General features: G+C 42.4%; 1 protein-coding gene across 6 annotated transcripts in view; it reads right to left on the reverse strand.

Moving 5' to 3' along the window:
* LOC126281631 (uncharacterized) overlaps positions 1–21,212 on the reverse strand; it is a 70,822-nt gene that overhangs the window by 38,105 nt on the left and 11,505 nt on the right. For all 6 annotated transcript variants that reach the window (XM_049980759.1, XM_049980758.1, XM_049980755.1 and 3 more), the window contains 2 exons: positions 13,287–13,367; positions 13,080–13,151 (listed from right to left, as the gene is read on the reverse strand). In XM_049980759.1, coding sequence (XP_049836716.1) covers positions 13,080–13,151; positions 13,287–13,367 — 153 coding nt within the window. The remainder of the gene's footprint in view (positions 1–13,079; positions 13,152–13,286; positions 13,368–21,212) is intronic.

The following is a 21,212-nucleotide window of genomic DNA, read 5'->3' on the forward strand; positions in this document are numbered from 1 at the left end:
CTACACGTCACAACACCCTTACTATAATTCAAAGTGGAGTGGAGCTCGATCTCGATAGCGTACTCTCCAAGACAGGTTGCTTTCCGAAGGGAAGCGACTTGACGGGAACTATAAGTCTCAACTAACAGAGTTCCATTGCGCAGTCGCTTCACAGATTTCAATTCCCTCAAGACCCTTGTGGATGTAAAAGGGAGAAACGCTCTCAAAGCTACCCTCCTTCCATTTAATAATCAAAACGACATTCTGATTATCAGCATGTGTTCCGTTACGACAGTCTGTTAAATCTCTAGCAACACCATGCTCTGGAGGATTCGCAGCGCTTAGCCGCTTTTTTGATGGGGTGTGTTTTCCTACCAGTGGCACACCCAAGCCACTGGTAGGGGAAAATGTAGAGGTCGAAGGGTCCACTGCGGTCCCACGAGCAGCTAGGGAACTAACGGTCCACTCAGACAGAGCCCCGTGTGCCTGAGTAAGCCTTATACAACTGGGGTGTGGCAGGTGCCCCAGAGGTTGCCCGCTTGTGACTGTTCCACCCCAACAGCCATGCATCTTCTAGGCACGGAGCATACCGAAAGATTGAGGGGTTTTTATAGAGGTTGGCCTTCCTCGCAATCCAGGCGGTCAAGCTAACATTACCATTCCCCGCAGCACACAACATTGCACCGCCGCACTGTACGGTGGTCGCTGAAGCATGTCCGGGGGTTATGGTGACAGGAGACTGGCGGCGCTGACCAGTCACCAGCTCAGGACTCCGGGGTCGCCAAGCCCGTACTCAGCAAGTGAATGCTGAGCCCCTGGGGGCTGTTTTGCTTTTGTTGATGTTCATTTTATATCCATCTTTCAAGACACTGTCCAGTCCATTCAATTGCTCTTCCAAGTTGTTTGCTGCCTGACAGAATTGCAGTGGCATTGACAAACCTCAAAGTTTTTATTTCTTTTTCCTGAACTTTAATTCCTCCAAATTTTTCTTTGGTTTCCTTTACTGCTTGCTCAACATACAGTTTAATAACGTTGGGGATAGGCTACACCCCTGTCCCACTCCCTTCTCAACCACTGCTGCCCTTTGACTCTTACATCTACCATGTGGTTTCTGTAGAAGTTATAAACAGTCTGTTGCTCCCTGTATTTAACTCCTGCTACCTTCCGAGTTTCAAAGAGAGTATTACAGTATAATTGTTTATACACTTTCTCTAAGTCTACAAATGCTATAAATGTAAGCGTGCCTTTCCTTAACGCCAGCTTAAAAGATAAGTTGGATGTGACCACATTTCTCTGGAATCCAAACTGATATTCCCTGAAGTCGGCTTCTACCAGTTCCTCCATTCTTCTGTAAAAAGTTCATGCATTTTGCAACCATGATTTATTACACTGATAGTTCGATAATATTCAGCCTGCCAGCAAATGCTTTCTATGGAATTGAAATTACTACATTCTTCTTTAAGTCTGAGGGTATTTTGCCTGTCTCATACACCTTGCTCACCATACGGAAGAGTTTTGTCATGGCTGGCTCTCCCAAGGCTATCAATAGTTTTGACTACTCCTGGGTCCTTTTTTTGACTTGGTGCTCTGCTCTGTCAAATTCTTCTCACAGTATCGTATCTCCCATCTCCTCTTCATTTATGTCCTCTTCCATTTCTAAAATATTGCCTGCAATGTCATCTTCCTTGTTCACACCCTCCATATAGTCCTTCACCTTTCAGTTTTCCCTTCTTTATTTAGGACTGGTTTTACGCCTGTGCTCTCTTTTTTTTCCAAAGGCCTCTTTAATTTTCCTGTAGGCTGTATCTATCTTTTCCCCTCCTGATATATGCTTCTACATCCTTATATTTGTCCTCTAGCCATCACTGACTAGCCATATTGCACTTCCAGTCAATCTCATTTTCTAACATTTGTTCTCTCTTTCATCTGCTTTACTTGGTACATTTTTATATTTTCTCCTTTCGTCAATTAAATTCAATATCTCCTGCTTTATCCAAGGACATCTACTATGCCTTGTTTTTTAACTATTTGATCTTCTGCTGCCTTCACTACTCCCTCTCTTAAAGCCACCCATCCATCATCTACCATACTCCTCTCCCCTGTTCTAGTCAGTCATTGCCCCATGATACCTCTGATACTCCGAACAACCACTGGCAATTTCAACTTATCCAGGTCCCATCTCCCTAACTTCCTACCTCTTTGCAATTTCTTTAGTTTTAATCTACAGTTCATAGCCATGGCCAGAGTCCCCATCTAGTCCTGTAAATATCTTAAAATTTAAAATCTTATTCTGGAATCTCTGTCCTACTGTTATAGACGGTGTTAAAAAATGTCTATGATACTTTGAGAGGTGGAGTAGAAAAATAAGCCCAATGAACACTGGTCGTGAAATGTATACTTTCTGCAGTAAACACGCATTTACAGGAAGTGTTCAATGTGACATCCATTCATGACAATGCACCCTTTTGCCATCCAGCATAAGGAATGACTTCTTTGTTGTATTTGCCGGCATGCATAGGAGACGTGACCCTCTAGTGTATGCATATTGGTGATTGGTGTATCGCAGACCAATTCTGTCAAGTGTCTCCATAACCAAAAGTCTACCTGACTGAATTCTGGAGAACAGGCAGGCCAAGGTGTGGGGCCCTCTGACTAATCCAGCAGACCTGAAATGTCTGCGTCAGGTGTTGGTGCACATTGTAATGAAAGTGTGCTAGTGTGCCATCACACATGAACCACATTTGTATTTGTTGCTGCAATGGCACAGCAACGCACTCCTGTTAACCTTTGTGGTAGCACGTATGGCCCTATTAATCTATCACCAAATATGTCTGCCCATATGTTAATTGAGAATTGGTGCTGATGCGGTCTTTTCTTAATTTCTTGCCCACTTACATCTGACCATACATGCTGGTTATGGAAATTAACAACATCTCTTGTGGACGCAGCCTCTTTGGTAAATAAAATCTTGGATGTGAACAGTGGATCTGTGGCACACTTCTGCAACAGCCACTGACATAACTGCTATCTGACACGATGATCCTGTGGCCTTAGAGTGTGAGCATGCTGTAAATGATAAGGGTGCAGCAATTGTTCATGAAGTACCCCATGTAAAAGAGTGAGGCAGACCTTCTGTTGCTGCTAATCATTGCACACTGGTCCCAGGGGTTGCTTCCACCAAAGGTAGCACATGATTCCCCATGTCAGGCACACAGACTGTGTGAGGCCTTCCACTGTCGGTCTTCCGATGTGCAAGCGTACCTGTCCCCCACAGATGCTGGAAAAGTCTGCTGAACAGACTATCAGAGAGTTCTCTACATGGTAGATATTTTTCAGGATGGGCTCACAGACTACATCCATTTGATAAACCGTAGCAGAATATTGCTATCCAGCATTTCATTTGTTGACTAATGAGCTTCCATTGCTAACATGCTAACAAGAGGTAGAAGAGAAAAATGTACATGCACTACACCATTTGTACACACAAACAACACAATAACAGCAACACACAGAGATAAAACCACGTTTGGAATAAGGTAAAACACCATGACACATACCCAAGGTTGATAGTACTGTACAATAAGGCACCCAAACATGATGAAAACTAATCTAGCCAACAACACGACTCCAACCACACAGCTGACTGCCTGCCACCTATTAGTATATAGAGTACTGTGAGTAAGACGACGTAATACCTCGTCGACACATTTGACAGAGTGCCAATGCAATGACTACACTAATATCTACAACATGGCATTGTGCAACCCTTTCTATAAAACATGTTTGTCTCAGAAAGTATTCGTCTCCAGACCCTTTTTTTTTGTTGGACTTAATTTCTTGTTCTGGTGACTACTATGACCTCTCAAAGAATTCAACACCGTTTTTGAACACCTTGTATAATCAATCTCAAACCTTCTAATGTCTCCATGTCTCTACGTATAAAACTTTTTCACGATTCTTAAACCACACGTTAGTGATGATCACAAAATATTGCTCCAGAAGTTGGACCATTATGGAATACAGGGAGTAGCTCAGAATTGGTTCACCTCTTACTTTAAGGACAGCAAAAGGTCATTCTCCATAGTATTGAGAATGGCAATAATGTGGGGGCTGAATGGGGCATGGTTAAAGGAGGGTGCCCCAGGGATAACTGCTGGGGCCCCTCCCGTTCCTTATTTACATTAATTATAAGTGTTTTAGTATCACATGTTATTCTAAAATATTTCTGTTTGCTGATGAGACTAGCTCGGAAGTAAAGTATGTTGTGCGCAATGTTCGCACAGTTTCAAGTAGTTCAGTTCAAGACATAAGTTCATGGCTTGTAGTCATTAAACTGATGCTAAATCACAATAAGACTCAGTTTTTACAGTTTCAAACACACAGTTCAACAAAACCTGACATTTTCATTAGACAGAATGGGAATATGATTAGTGAGATTGAACAGCTCAAATATGTAGGTGTTCAGATAGCAAACCATCCCGGAAAAATCATGTTCAGGAACTAGTTCAAAGACTAAATGCTGCCTTTATTATCATTAGAACAGTGTTGTTGTTGTGGTCTTCAGTCCTGAGACTGGTTTGATGCAGCTCTCCATGCTACTCTATCCTGTGCAAGTTTCTTCATCGAAACAAGGCCCCGGAAGTAGACAACATTCCATTAGAACTACTGACGGCCTTGGGAGAGCAAGTCCTGACAAAACTCTACAATCTGGTGAGCAAGATATATGAGACAGGCGAAATACCCTCAGACTTAAAGAAGAATATAATAATTCCAATCCCAAGGAAAGCAGGTGTTGACAGATGTGAAAATTACCAAAATATCAGTTTAATAAGTCACAGCTGCAAAATACGAACACGAATTATTTACAGATGAATGGAAAAACTAGTAGATCAGTTTGGATTCCGTAGAAATACTGGAACACGTGAGGCAGTACTGACCTTGCGACTTGTCTTAGAAGGAAGATTAAGGAAAGTCAAACCTACGTTTCTAGCATTTGTAGACTTAGAGAAAGCTTTTGACAATGTTGACTGGAATACTCCCTTTCAAATTCTAAAGGTGGCGGGGGTAAAATACAGAGAGCGAAAGGCTATTTACAATCTGTACAGAAACCAGATGGCAGTTATAAGAGTCGAGGGGCATGAAAAGTATGCAGTGGTTGGTAAAGGAGTGATACAGGGTTGTAGCCTCTCCCCGATGCTATTCAATCTGTGAACAAGCTGTAAAGGAAACAAAACAAAAGTTCGGAGTAGGTATTAAAATCCATGGAGAAGAAATAAAAACTTTGAGGTTCGCCGATGACATTGTAATTCTGTCAGAGACAGCAAAGGACTTGGAAGGGCAGTTGAATGGAATGGACAGTGTCTTGAAAAGAAGGTATAAGATGAACATCAACAAAAGCAAAACGAGGGTTCCTCTTTCATTTCTTTGCCCCAGTCCATATTCACCTACTACGTTTCCTTCTCTTCCTTTTCCTACTACCGAATTCCAGTCACCCATGACTATTAAATTATCACCACCCTTCACTATCTGAATAATTTCTTTTATTTCATCATACATTTCTTCAATTTCTTCGTCATCTGTAGAGCTAGTTGGCATATAAACTTGTACTACTGTAGTAGGTATGGACTTCGTATCTATCTTGGCCACAATAATACGTTCACTATGCTGTTTGTAGTAGCTTACTAACATTCCTATTTTTCTATTCATTATTACACCTACTCCTGCATTACCCCTATTTGATTTTGTGTAGATCTGTAGAATACCAGTTTTCTTTCTCCTGATAACGACATCCTCCTGAGTAGTCCCCGCCCAGAGATCCGAATGGGGGAGAATTTTACCTCCAGAATATTTTACCCAAGAGGATTCCATCATTATTTAATCATACAGTAAAGCTGCATGCCCTCTGGAAAAATTACGGCTGTAGTTTCCCCTTGCTTTCAGCCGTTCGCAGTACCAGCACAGAAAGGCTGTTTTGGTTATTATTACAAGGCCAGATCAGTCAATCATCCAGACTGTTGCCCCTGCAACTACTGAAAAGGCTGCTGCCCCTTTTCAGGAACCACACGTTTGTCTGGCCTCTCGACAGATACCCCTCCGTTTCGGTTGCACCTACGGTACGGCTATCTGTATCGCTGAGGCACGCAAGCCTCCCCACCGACGGCAAGGCCCATGGTTCATGGGGGGAGGCATTAGAACAGTATCTGAAGTAAATGTCTACTTTGCTGATTGAGATTTGCTTGTGACGTATTGTAGTGCCTCGAGAATTTCGGTGTAAATTCTAGACACTCGGCCTTCCACCATCTCGAACACCCGACATTTTAAGTACGAGTGTGGACAAGGGGAAGCATATATACTGTGCCACTCATTTCTGTGTGCAAGTTAGAAGTTTGTCATGAGAATACTGTAAGCACGGTAGTTCAATGATGCCAAAAAGTGTTTGCTGCCAGCACCACAGGTGTTAGTGAAAGTGATTACTGTAGAAAAAGAGAAATGAACAATTGACTATAGACTTTTAACCTACTTCATGTCTTAGCTCTGATCGGAGCAAGACGCATGTGACATCTACAAATTATTTGGTTGCTAAAACCAGGCAATTATGATTATATTTCATAGTATCTAATGGTTACAGACATAGTTGACTTGCAAGAGTTTGTATGCTTGCGCGAAACTTGTGGATACGAAAATATACCTGAGCCTAACTGAAAGTATGAAGGTACCAAATTATTTCTAGTGAGCGACAGTATTTTTTAGTTCCTCTAACGAGCATTATTTCTTCAGAGAAGAAGGTGTGGAGATTGACACAATCACATATCCAGAGAAGAGGATCGACTGAATGTTTCAAGTAAGTCAACTGAAGTGAGAGAGCTGCGAAGTTTACAATCAACTTTTGCACCGCTTCTCAAGTCACCGAAACTGTTAGAGCATGGTATTATTTACTGTGTTTTCTTATTAATAGTATCAGCTAATTCCCAAGAATTAACTGCTTTCACTCAGTTAATACCAGGCAAAAATCTAACCTGCATTTCTATCACACTACTTCAAATCTTGTACAGAAAAGTGTTCATTATTCTGCTGCATCCATTTTCAATAAGCTACCAAAAGCATTCCAAAATCTTACCAGTAATCCATGCTCTTTTAAATCTAAACCTGGAGAGTTTCCTAATAGGTCACTCTGATCTGTCAAGGAGGTCCTTGAAAAATTAAGCTGATTTCTGTGCTGTAGTGGCCTTTTTTTTGGTACTGTTTTAGGGTGCAAAAACAACTAGGTCATACACACCCATGTCAAAACCATAGAACATGAAGACAAAGAGAGGAGTTAAAAATGACTCTACGTAAATCCCAACTGATGGAAGAGAAGACAGCTAAAAATAGGGGTTTGGAGGAAGGTCTACAAAATATGCCATAGAGAAACTAAAAATTAAATGGCCTTTGCCATATTGTTACGATGGATAAAAAGTAAAATGCGGCAGACAGCCTGTGTGGTGTTGGCTAAAATGACTGATAACTCAGAGAGGGAACATAAACAGTTAAAAAAAGGGCATTCCATCAGGAAATGGTGGACAGTCGAAAGATGGGCCCAATAAGCGTGAAGTGATGGGGGAGCACCACTTAACAAATGGCAAAGGGTATAAAGGCAGTGCCCTATACGCAACCTAGTTAAAATAGTCTCATGGCGAGAGGGTCAAGCCATTGTGAGAGGCTTAATAACTGAGTTTGTTCCCATTAAGGGAGGACCGTAACGATGCCAAAATGACACCACCTGCTGACAGACGGCAACACAGAGATCATCAGAGGAATGTAAGAACTAGTGGGCTGAGGTTCAAGAACTGCAACCTTGGCAGCAGCATCGGCAGCCTCGTTTCCTGTCAGACTGACATGACAAGGAACCCACAAAAACATTACAGTGACTCCATCAAGACTGAGCTAATGAGAGCTTTCCTGGACCCAATGCATTAAGAGATGGATGGTGTGCAGAACACAGAGTCTTTGAAGGGCACTGATAAGAGTCTGGGCAGATGACAACTGAAAATCCTATGGCACTGGATGTATTGTGTGGCCTGTTACAGGGTGAAGAGCTTTCCTGTGAATACTGAATAGCGTTTTGGAAGCTGATACTGAAAAATATTGGTGCCAATGACGAAGGCACACCCAAAATCACACTCAGTCCAAGAGACATCAGTGCACACAAAGGTACTATCACGAAATTCCATGCGAAGGCCGTGAAAGGGAAGGCGATAAAGCAAGGCAGGAGTAGTGCTCTTAGGAAGCGAATGGAGGCCAAAGCAAATATGGGCCACTGCACGAAGCCAAGGTAGTAAAGGGTTTACACGCACCAGGAAAGTTGCACGTAGCATGAAGTTAAGCCGCCAGAGCAAGAGCCGAAAGCAAACTCTAGGAGGTAAGAGAGAAGAGGGATGCAGCCCATACTGGTGATCAAAGGAGTCATAGAAGAAGAAGAAGGCGCAGAATGGGTGGCCACGCATGGCAGACAAACACCATGCATATCTGCTGGGTGAAAGTCACAGAGGTAGGATGGCAGTAGTTCGACAACTTCTGCATACCAACTCTCAACTGGGTTAGTGTAAAAGACACCAGTGGCCAAACAGATGCCACGATGGTGCGTAGTATTGAGACAGTGTAAGAGGAACAGACATGCATATGCATATGCATAAACAAAACACCCATAGTCTAGTTTCGAACAGACGAGGGACCAGTAGAAGAGGAAGACAGTGGTTCAATCTGCAACCCAGTAGGTACCATTGAGGACATGTACGACATTGTGGGACCACATACAGCGGGCTGTCATGTAAGACATATGGGAGGACCAAGAAAGTTTCCTATCAAGCATGAGCCCCAGGAATTTCATTGTTTCAATAAACTGAAGAGCAACAGGTCCCAGATGTAAAGACAGTGGAATAAAGTAATTGCGCCGTCAGAAACTCATACAAACAGTTTACCAGTGGGGAAATGAAAGCCATTGTCAATGCTCCACGAGTAAAGAAGATCGAGACACTGCTCAATGAGATAGGTTCGTGTAGAACTGCAATAGATCGCAAAATCGTCAACGGAAAGGGAGTCGGAGATGCCCAGCGGAAGACAGGCCATTACATGGTCAATGGTGATAGCAAAGAGGATGAAGGTCAGGATGGAACCCTGAGGCACTGATTTTCCTGGATAAAGGTGTGTGACAAGAAAGAACCCAAACGTACCTTGAAAACTTAGTTTTTTAAATATTCCTGAAGGAAATGGGGCAGGCGACAATGGAAGCCCCACATGTAGAAAATACGGATGTAGGCTTCCTCCAAATCTAAAAACATCACCATAGTCTCAGATTTCTTCAGAAAATCATTCATGACATGGGTGGACAAAGCGATGAAGTGCTAAACTGCAGACGGCTTGCTTGATATCCACACAGTGCAGTAGTTAGTAAATTCTGAGACTCTAGCCACTGTACCAGCCGGGCATGAACCATACATTCCATCACCTTGCAAACACAGATGGTGAGAGAAATAGGGTGGTAGCTAGAAGGAAGGCATTTGTGCTTACGGGGATTAGGTACAGGTATGAGAGTGGCTTCACCCCAGCATCTGCCCTGATGCAGTTGTACGTATGAAGCAGAAAGTGCGTGCCAGCAAGAGAAAGGAGTTGTAAAATCTGAATGTTAATAGTGACTGGCCCTGGGGTGGAGGATCTGGATGAATTGAGTGCACGAGCTAACTCCCTCATAGTAAAGGTGGCATTGTAGCTCTCATGATTCTGACAAGAGAATGGTGTCGCACAAGCCTCCTCCACTTGTTTCTGATGGAGGAAGGCAGAGTGATAGTGGGACGAGCTCGAGATCTCTGCAAATTGTGGCCCTAGGTGTTGGAGATAGCAATAGGGTCCATGATGACATTGTCTGCTATTGTCAGGCCAGAAATTGGGGCATGGATCTTGGTCCCAGAGAGCCGTTAGAGGTTGGCCCACATGACAGAAGAGGGGGTGGAGTTGTTAAAAGAACTAGCGAATGAACTACAGCTGGCTTTTTTGCTATCCCAAAGAACGCAATGACACTGTGCACACATCTGTTTACAATGAATGCAGATTTCCATCGTAGGATAATGGTTAAAAACACGGAGAGCACGTCTCTGTGTGTGAATTGCGTCATAGTATGCCTCAGTCCACCAAGGGACCAGGACACTGTGTGGTACAAAGGAAGTGCGAGGAACGGAATGTTCTGTAGCAGTAAGGATAACATTTGTAAGATATTTCACCTGGTCATCACAACTGAAGAAATGTTTGTCGAAGGTTGCCAGAGAGGAGTAAAATCTTCTGTTATTTGGGAGGGCCCGGGGTAGGAGTTGGTAGTGCGCACTGGCGACACAGAGGTCGGCCTGGCAAGGGTACCATGTGATGACACACTCAAAAAGGATGTTTGGGTCAGCGAAGGAGACGATTGTTTGCCTTTCTTTGACTTCATCAAGCCTTTCTAGTTAGCAGAGGAAGACTTAGATGTTGGCTGGCTGGACGACATGGGAAGTCTTCACAGGAGTATTCCTTCTGTCCTTTCTGGGCTACCAGTTGTGTAGCTGGTGACTTCGCCACATGAGGTGAGAGTTTGGTGGTGTGTTGCACAGCTGGGGGGGAGACGGGGACGCTATCATGACGCTGGGCGATTTCACAGCTGCATGCTAAATTTGAAGTTGCATGCTAAATTTGAAGTTGCATGTCTGCGTGGCCATGTCCTTTGTGGAGCGAGATGTAGCAAGAACAGTACTTTATTATGCCAGATGGTAGGATGCAGGGTTTCTGACTATCCAACAACTTGCGAACGACCATGTAAAGGACTTTTTCCTCCACACGCATCTCCTGGAGAGGCCGTTCATCAAGATACACGGGACAATCGTGGGAGGAGGTGGCATTGTTGCCATTGCAGTTGATGCAGCGGGGAGGAGAAGATGGACGATTGCCTTCGTGGGCATCCCTACCACAGGTTACACATTGGCTGGGTGTCGACAGGACTCTCGAATGGGTTGTAATGATGAAAATGGTAGCATAGTGCCATTGCACAAATGAGAACACAATTTCATAGGGCCAGCAACTGCATCAACATCTTTCTGAATAATAAACGGATTTATAGGAATTTATAGTAGCGAAGGACTAACTGTCTTCAGTACATGAAACCAAGAAGAACCCTGGTGCAGCTGGGAGGGTCCTTGAATCATTAGCCTCATTCTATTTACATTTTGTAGCCAGTGACTGTGAAGGAAGATGATTGGCTCATTGGGAGAAAATCCTCCATGATTGTCAGCATCACTGATGGCTCACTCCTTCCAACTGGGGGCCCCCTTCAGCAGGGGTCACATCTGCCTTAGGTGATTGTTCACACCTCAGGTCACACCTCCTGAGATAGTCGGTAATTTGGGAAGGTAGCAGCTCAAGCAATCATCCTTCCCTGGACCTGGCCTGTGCCAGGGGGGTTTGTGCGAACCCTACCTGTTGACTCGGGGCTGGAAATTACACATTACCCAGTCACCTACTACACATCAGACGCACGAGACGGCCTTCAGGAGAGCACAGCAAGGAAGAAGAAAAAGAGAAACTCCAGATGCTGAAGCAGAGGAAGGTTAGGAGAAGGTGAATGAAGAAATAAAAAAGGAACAGCGGAGAATATTCTGGTATTGACTACTGAAAATGCAGAATACATTTCCAAAAACAGCTCAGACATGTTCTCCAAGGAAGGGGAAAAAGAACAGCAAGAGCATGCAGCATAGACGGGAAAAGATACTGCAAAGACTGGGGCCCTGAGGGAGGTGTTATAGTGTTGGTCGCATTTACACAATAGCTTGACGTCTTTTTAGGATTGATAAACATTTTATTTTATCTGTTTTTACTTTTCTGTTGTTATTTCACATACTGACATATTCTAGTCCCTCGTCACAAATTTTCAACTCCTATAACTATCTGAATAATTTCTTTTATCTCAAATATACATTTCTTCAATCTCTTCATCACCAGAAGAGCTAGTTGGCACATAAACTTTTACTATTGAGGTAGGTTTGGGTTTCATATTTATCTTTGTTACAATAACACACTCACTATGTTGTTCATATTAAACAACTTCTGCATTATCCCTAATTGCTTTTGTATTTATAACCCTGAATTCACCTGACCACAAGTACTGCCCTCGCTGCCACAGAACTTCACTAATTCCCACTATATCTAATGTTAACCCATTCATTTCCCTTTTTCAGTTTTCTACTCTACCTGCCCAATTAAGGGAACTAACATTCCACACTCTGACAGAAGGCCAATTTTGTTTCTCCTGATGAGTACATTCTCCTGAATAGTCCCCTCCTGGAGATCCAAACACGGGACTGTTTCAGCTCTGGAATATTTTATCTGAAAGAGTGCCAACATCATACAGTAGAGCTGCATGCCCTAAGGAAAAGTAATGCTGCAGTTTCCGCTTGCTTTCAGCCATTTGCAGAAAAAGCACAGCAAGGCTGTTTTGGTCAATGTTAGAAGGCCGGATCAGTCAATCACCCAGACTGTTACCCCTGCGACTACTGAAAAGGCTGGTGACCCCATTTACGGATCACACATTTGTCTAGTCTCTCAACATTGCCCCTCTGATGTGGTTGCACCTATGGTACGGTTATCTGTATCACTTAGGGACACAAACCATCCTACCAACTGTAAGTTATGGAGGTGGTATGCCATTGTCTTGCTCCAATCTTTGAACTGACTTACCCAGCCAGATTAGGGGAACCTACAGTTTAATGTGTACTCCGAATCATGGTGCAACCTGGCCTTTTTACAACAAAACATTGCCAAAGGTGAAAGAAGTGACAGATAAAAATGATAGGACTGACAGGAGGATCTAAGCCAAGACCTTTCAATTTGCAGTCTGGCGTTTTACCACTGAGCTGTTACGTTCATATAAGCTACGAAAAATGCATGGGGGTTCCACTATTAACCTAAATTTTTAATAACTTATTAGAATTGCTTTGTCTTTGTAATGAAATGGAAAAAGTTGTTTGAAAATAAATTACAGCTGCTGAAGGGTGAATCACAAAGCTCTGTCATGCGGAGCACTGAATGTATCCTCCATCTCATACCTGGTGTGCTGTGTGGCAACTCTTGCTGCCATGACATGGCATCTACTTCCTCCACCGTCACAATGACAGGCCCTGCAAATAAATTTGAAATCAGGATGTAGACATAGTACACTGGAACACAAAAGTATCATTGTGCACATATGAATGTAGAGAATAATCACACTGCACTGCCATGCAGTGCACTATATGGAATTCACCATCTCATACCTGGTGTGAAGTGCTGTACTTCTTGCTGCCACTTTGTGCCACTGTCTTCCATCACAGTAACATCATACGTACTCTTGGGCTCTGCAAATAAATTTAAAATCAGAGTTCAGATAATATTGACAGGTACTGAACTGACATTGTCCATCATGTGGATCTAATCTCCACAGAGCTGAGCACATGTACAATTGGTTTAATATTAACCACCAACTGACTGCAAATTTGTCATGCCAACTCTTTACACAGAAGCATTCCTACGATATTGAAGCTTTCTCCTGCATCAGAGAGAGCATAACAATTTTGGCTTCTTTGTAGAAAATAGCCTCTTCTGCAGCACGAGTTCTTTTGTGGTTCCTCTTTGGGCTAGTGAGGGTACTACCACCATGGATTCGAAAGGCAGCTATGTTTGCCTTCAATAACGTCACCACTGTTTTGACTAACTGAATTTCACTACCTGACATTCCAGAGACATTTTTAGAAAACACTGAAATACTCTTTTTCTCTTCATCTAAAAATCTTGCTGGCATGCTGGAGTTAGCATTTCCACTTCACCCAAAATTTATCCCCTCTCTTCAACTACTGATCTGTCTACAGCATCAATAACAACCATATCTGAAAAATTTAGGTATTTGCAAGGGAATTTCAAGCATGCCTTCCATTCAGGAAACAATGTATGTACTGACACATACAGATAAATATCTTTTATAAGTGATAGTAAAATTCCACAGAATCCTCACACAAACTGAATTTAAACAATTCTAGGGTCATTTTATATGTAAAGTATGGGGCTAAGTTCTCATTACTCACCCATCAAGCTTAAAACAGCAAAGTTTCTAAATAGGCTCTGGATCATCTACATCTCATGGTGCTATAGTCAGTTCAGTTTCTGTGACTGATTTCCTTATATGCAAATCCTTTGTAACTGAAGCGTTCTCGATAGGTGCTTAACATTCATTTGAAGTGCCACACTGGTTTGCAAAGAAATGTTTAATTGTTGGCTGTCTAGTCCTCTTTGCCCAGCTGATTATACAACTCTTTGCAACATTAAGAGAATGTTCAACTTCCCTCTTCAGTATCGTACATTTGACTTCTTCAGGATCATATTCTTTAAAAATTGTCATTGCCGTATCAATCACTCTGGAGGTCTCAGGCATTTTCTTCATTGTCCGGTCTCTAATAAGCTGAATGTCCTCAACTTCTGTTCCTTCTTTAGTACTGAAAATGATCAAACCTTTGTTGCTCAGGTCCTCAGAAGGACATGGATTAATTCAATCAGCAATGCCATGTCGCACTCTCTCTTGTTACAATGCTGATATCACTGATCACTTCTTCTTGCACTGATGCAGCTTTGGGCCACAGTTTCATCCACACGTCATCCATATATTTTGCAATGATGTCAATCGATACATCTCTAATAACATCACTTACTTTAAAATTAGACTGTCACCAGAAAACCTTGATAGATTGTCATTGGAATCACATTTTCTATGAGATTGGAGAATATTTTATACATTCACCTTTCTCATAGTGATCCAACCCTTTTAACTTTATTTCTAATGAATATTACCTTTGTACATGCTTCTTTCCGTCAATAGGCACACTATTTCCTTTTACCCAACATTTTAAATACAGTCCCTTGAAGTGCAACTTCACACTCTGCTGACCTGAACTGACGATTCACATCAAGACAAACATGACAGACGATGCGTGTTGATGTGCACTAATGCATTACTGTTTCTACATAACATTGACAGGTGCAGCACTGGACTGAGAAACTAAAAATCACACTAATGCAAACACATGGATAACTAATCTGCATAAATAGGGTCTGCCTGCATTCAATTTATTGCTGCAATCAATACGTAACAAAGAATACCAATGAACGCATGTCTTATCGTCCCTGCACACTAATAACTACTACACTGTCAGTAATTTTCCTTTACAAAGTAAACTTAGGTGCTTTTGAGGATGGTACTTACCAACCACTGTCTACCTTAGTAATGAGGTCCATACTTATTAAGTAGGAAAGTGTAGCCCATCTACAGAGGACACCAGACATAGAACACAAGTGTGACCAATTCTTGGGAAGTGCTAGAATCTTCGGGATCTCTACTATGTTGAATTAAAGGAAAACGTTACAGCAATTCAGAGGCATGTCAGACCCGAATCTCTACTGGCATATAGAATATTCAAATAACTTATGTGATGGCAGCCACGTGATATCGGCGATAACTGCCAATATTTCAGTAGGAACACGCACTGCCATTTTCAAGGCATAACTGCAGCAAGTATGCACTTACTTGCTGCAGATATCCCTTGAAAATGACAGTGTGTGTTCCTGTCAAAATATCATTGCATGTCAGCGACACCACCCGGCTGCATTCCTGTAAGTTATATGAATACAGAGACATGCTGCTACAGTTGTTTCTGATAAGTTCGAATAGCATGCAAGCATTAAAGAGATGATTCGCAGAAGGAAGATGATGCCATCTTAATTTCCAAAACACTACTAAGAAGAATTTATCAAGAACTGGCATTTGCATATGACTGCAGAATAATTCTACAGCTATCAACATGTAATGACCGTAAGGACAAGAAAGAGAAATTATGGCTCATATGGAGGCATAGAGGGGTCATTTTTCCCTTCACTCTGCTTGCAAGTGGAACGGGAATGGGAATGACAGGAAGAGGTACAAGGAATGCTCCATGCACAGTGGATGGTGCTTTGCAAAGCATGTATGCAGATGTTGAAATGATGAAAGCAAGTGGAAAGCATTGCCTCACATCACTTAGCACTAGTAATATCATAGCTTCAGAATCAAACCAGTTGCAAACATGAGACCCATCATTACAAATACAATTATTTCCTTATTTTGCTAATATTTCCCATGGTGCATTGCTCATTATAACTAACACACAATCTTCACTTCTCAATTCTGAATGCATGTATTGGTTATTTCATGTGACTCATATGTTTTGTAACCTAGCTCTTTCCCTGATCTCATAGCTCAGATATCTGACTGAAGCCAGGTTATAAGTAGCCACAAAGTTAGGCACGTCTTACATCATTATGAGATCTTCTCTCTCCAAAATTTGAATCCCACACTATTCCTTGTATTTTGTCAAGAACAGAAGGAAATGGGATTCCTACAGCAATACCTGTCACTATGCTATTCTGTTCTTCTTCTGTCAGCCACAGATCATGGTTAACACGGGTGGACACAAAACTGACTTGGCACATTCCTTCCTTGTAAAGGACTTTTATCTCTGCAAGACACTTTCCAATCTTCTTGTTACTACCCGTAAATTTTAGATGTCTGCTCCCTTCACATTTAGATGTAGCAATTGAGCTACCATCAACAACTTAGTGCCACAGGGTTTGACAAATTTGGACTCTGTAGCACCTTCCATTTTGTCTTTCCCCTTCACAAATTTGCCTTCCCTGGATAACTCCAAATCTTTAGTTTTCACACTTATTGGAAGTGATCCAGCCGTACATTTCAGTACCAGCTTCAGATGTAGGTGACAAACTTCAATCTTGTCAGTTGCATTATTCGAGAAAATTTTGTTGGTGGAATTTCAACCCTGTAAGTGATATTGGTAAATGTGCATATCAGTGGTAACCAATTAAAATTACAAAGTATAAATGTTTTTCATCTGATTCATCAATATGAATGTTTACCAATTCATTTCTCATGTAGATCTAAATGCCTAATTAATAGAGCAGGTTTATTCATTGCTATTCCAAAAGAGTGCACGCTGCCATGTATTTCATCGTTATACTGAGAGAGAGAGAGAGAGAGAGAGAGAGAGAGAGAGAGAGAGAGAGAGAGAGAGAGAGAGAGAGAGAGATTGTCACCTTCACGAGTAAAATCCTTTTCCGATAAGCAGCAATGGTAGGAACTAATAGATTATTGTTTGTAACAGGAGGCATAATATAGTTCAGCTGTTGTGACTGCTCTTTGAAAACATGCCACCTTTGATTCTTGTGATAATTTTACACATTTCTCCAAATTCCATGCTTAAAAAGCACTCATTTTCATTTTTAACTGCACAAAAAAAAAAAAAAAAAAAAAAATGATAAACCAAACTGTAAAGCAGGGACAACAGAACATGCATTGTGTGGAATGGAGCAAAGAATCCATGCAGTTCATAGATACTCTTGAATGTTCTGGTTAGCTTCCTGGTGATGCAGCTGCCACTTGATAGGTGTCGAGGGCAGGGACAGAGGGTCGGGAGGGGGGGGGGGGGGGGGGTGGAGGAGGAGGAAGGATTTTTCAGGACTTTTTCCAGGAGAAATGCTGTCACTAATGATAGTTGGGATTGGGTGCCCTGTAGCATTCTGCCTAAGCACACACAAAGACACACTGCCAGTGATGTTTTCATACAGGCAGTTAAAAAGTGAGTCACAAACATCAAAACACAGTTGAAAAACAGTTTTAACTGACAAATTTTCATGCTTTTTCTTTGCTTAAGTATCATTAGCTGTAATTTGATCTTTGAATGTTTACAGATGTTTGAATCAGACAATTTTATAACCTATCACAATACTTTTTTTCCCCACGAGTCCAATTCTTTCCACGAGTCCAATTCTCTCCACGAGTCCAATTCTCTCCACGAGTCCAATTCTCTCCGCGAGTCCAATTCTCTCCACGAGTCCAATTCTCTCCACGAGTCCAATTCTCTCCACGAGTCCAATTCTCTCCACGAGTCCAATTCTCTCCACGAGTCCAATTCTCTCCACGAGTCCAATTCTCTCCACGAGTCCAATTCTCTCCACGAGTCCAATTCTCTCCACGAGTCCAATTCTCTCCACGAGTCCAATTCTCTCCACGAGTCCAATTCTCTCCACGAGTCCAATTCTCTCCACGAGTCCAATTCTCTCCACGAGTCCAATTCTCTCCACGAGTCCAATTCTCTCCACGAGTCCAATTCTCTCCACGAGTCCAATTCTCTCCACGAGTCCAATTCTCTCCACGAGTCCAATTCTCTCCACGAGTCCAATTCTCTCCACGAGTCCAATTCTCTCCACGAGTCCAATTCTCTCCACGAGTCCAATTCTCTCCACGAGTCCAATTCTCTCCACGAGTCCAATTCTCTCCACGAGTCCAATTCTCTCCACGAGTCCAATTCTCTCCACGAGTCCAATTCTCTCCACGAGTCCAATTCTCTCCACGAGTCCAATTCTCTCCACGAGTCCAATTCTCTCCACGAGTCCAATTCTCTCCACGAGTCCAATTCTCTCCACGAGTCCAATTCTCTCCACGAGTCCAATTCTCTCCACGAGTCCAATTCTCTCCACGAGTCCAATTCTCTCCACGAGTCCAATTCTCTCCACGAGTCCAATTCTCTCCACGAGTCCAATTCTCTCCACGAGTCCAATTCTCTCCACGAGTCCAATTCTCTCCACGAGTCCAATTCTCTCCACGAGTCCAATTCTCTCCACGAGTCCAATTCTCTCCACGAGTCCAATTCTCTCCACGAGTCCAATTCTCTCCACGAGTCCAATTCTCTCCACGAGTCCAATTCTTTCCACGAGTCCAATTCTTTCCACGAGTCCAATTCTTTCCACGAGTCCAATTCTTTCCACGAGTCCAATTCTTTCCACGAGTCCAATTCTTTCCACGAGTCCAATTCTTTCCACGAGTCCAATTCTTTCCACGAGTCCAATTCTTTCCACGAGTCCAATTCTTTCCACGAGTCCAATTCTTTCCACGAGTCCAATTCTTTCCACGAGTCCAATTCTTTCCACGAGTCCAATTCTTTCCACGAGTCCAATTCTTTCCACGAGTCCAATTCTTTCCACGAGTCCAATTCTTTCCACGAGTCCAATTCTTTCCACGAGTCCAATTCTTTCCACGAGTCCAATGTAAGCATTGTCACAAATGATGATGATGAAATGAAGACAACACAAACACCTAGGCCCGGGCAGAGAAAACCCCCAACCCAGCCAGGAATCAAACCGGGCCCCCTGAGATTCAGAGGTAGCAATGCTAGCCACTAGACCACGAGCTGTGGACCCCAAAGCTATGAAAACTTTGCACTTCGAGACATAGAGAGAATTTTCTTTCTGATGTTAAAAGGGTTCTGAAGATGGTGTGCACAGACCTAACAGATGAAGGAGTGTGGAAGTTATTACCAAAATGAATAACCTTTCATTATGGCAACATTAGAAAAACTGATACATAATAAGGGCTGTACTGGCACCATCATCTTCAGAAAGTCTGATGAATGAGGAAAGTCTCTTGCATGGCAAGAATATTGGTACCAGAGGTGTTCACACTCATGTTTAAAATCCTGAAGGATCTTAGGTAACGGGAAATGCCATGTGGCTCTCGGCACTATGAAGGGAAAAGAAATCCTCATCTGAGAAAAGAACCCCTTCAGAGTGAGGTCGCAGAAAGCCAATGATGTTTACAGCATTTAACATCCCACATATTGTCAACCACACAAACACAATGTTCATAGCGAATGGCACCATGACCAGGACTGGAGACATCCAATGGTGGGCACAGCATGCAGCTACGAAGCATATTCGAACTGCTTAGTCAATATGCAACTTACGACAGTTTTAGCAGTGTTAATACAAAGCAGAGAAATGGTAATGATAAACAAAACTAACATTGCATTATATCTGCACCAACAGTTGTTATTGTTGGCATTTCATCAGAAAGGAATCCAAGAAATTTTGCAAAGTGAGTAAGAAGTGGCAGATAAAATATTAGCATTTCTGCAAGATGTGTCACTAAAATGTATGGTGTCGTATACACTCGGCTGTGTGGACAGTATACATGAGGAGTATAATAATAATGATGATGAAGATGATATATGCTTAACAAATGGAAGTTATACTGAAACAAGTGTTGAGTGACGTAGTTAATCATCCTTGTCAGACAGGGAGCTACAAATCTCATCTCGAGTAAAATGTAGTAAAGGACAATCATTGGACAAGGAGCGAGTACTAAACATAAGTATGTACGTGGAAGATCATCTGCAGCGTAATAAAAATAAAAAAAAAATCATGAACAGATTTTGAATAAGTCCATAGCAATATGATCATGTAGTGAATAGGAAAAACTATGGATATTCAAAGGAGGACAAGGCACACTTGTTACAAAAACTTGTACTTGCGTGTTTCAAGGATGCTTGATACAGTTTTCAGGATGTGCACAATAGTGACCTACTACATTAAGCACACCAAATAGTGTACAACAGATTACAGGGACTTCCAGGGAAGCAGCGGATGGTTGCACAACTGCTACTGAACTGGAAGACTTAAGATAACCAAATTTCAAATGCAGCATCAACCTGACAATGCACAGGAAACTGAGAAATTGGGCTGAACATTTTGTAGATGGGTTAAGCAAACTTACCCCATCATTCAAGCAGTAACTGTGTCCAATCAGGATCTCACGGAGAAATTAGAGGTCGTCAGCAGCAGCTGGCCAAGACACAAGTAGCCACAGAGAAGTAAAATATTGTCTGACATTTTACAAGTTCCTAAACAGGAATCTCTGTGCTTTGGTAGTTCAGTTTTTGAATCTCTACGTGCTAACTTAATTTATTTGACACAATTCTTGCATTTTCCTTCGTGTCTACACTACACTACCGCAGCACGTGCCAATTGCCCTAGTTGCCCACAGTCTTTAGTATGAATAGGGGCTGTGTGCGTGGATATGAGCCAAGTTGGTGACACTTCACACTCAGCTGCAGGCTGTGATGGTTTCGGTTAAACAGCTTGAAACTACAGTGGATTGGCATCACTAACGAGGGCCGGCTGTGCAGATCCAATGGACATCCAGCATGTCTGAGTTCGTTGATTGGTCTGCACCAGTGGTGACCAGCCAAGTTACTGGTCACCCAAGGTCGAACGGGATGTCACCTTGGGGCATGGCAGGCGGTGAAAGATTTCCCAGGGGGTTGCACATA

This window comes from Schistocerca gregaria, chromosome 7, assembly GCF_023897955.1.
Source record: "Schistocerca gregaria isolate iqSchGreg1 chromosome 7, iqSchGreg1.2, whole genome shotgun sequence".
Classification (NCBI taxonomy): domain Eukaryota; kingdom Metazoa; phylum Arthropoda; class Insecta; order Orthoptera; family Acrididae; genus Schistocerca; species Schistocerca gregaria.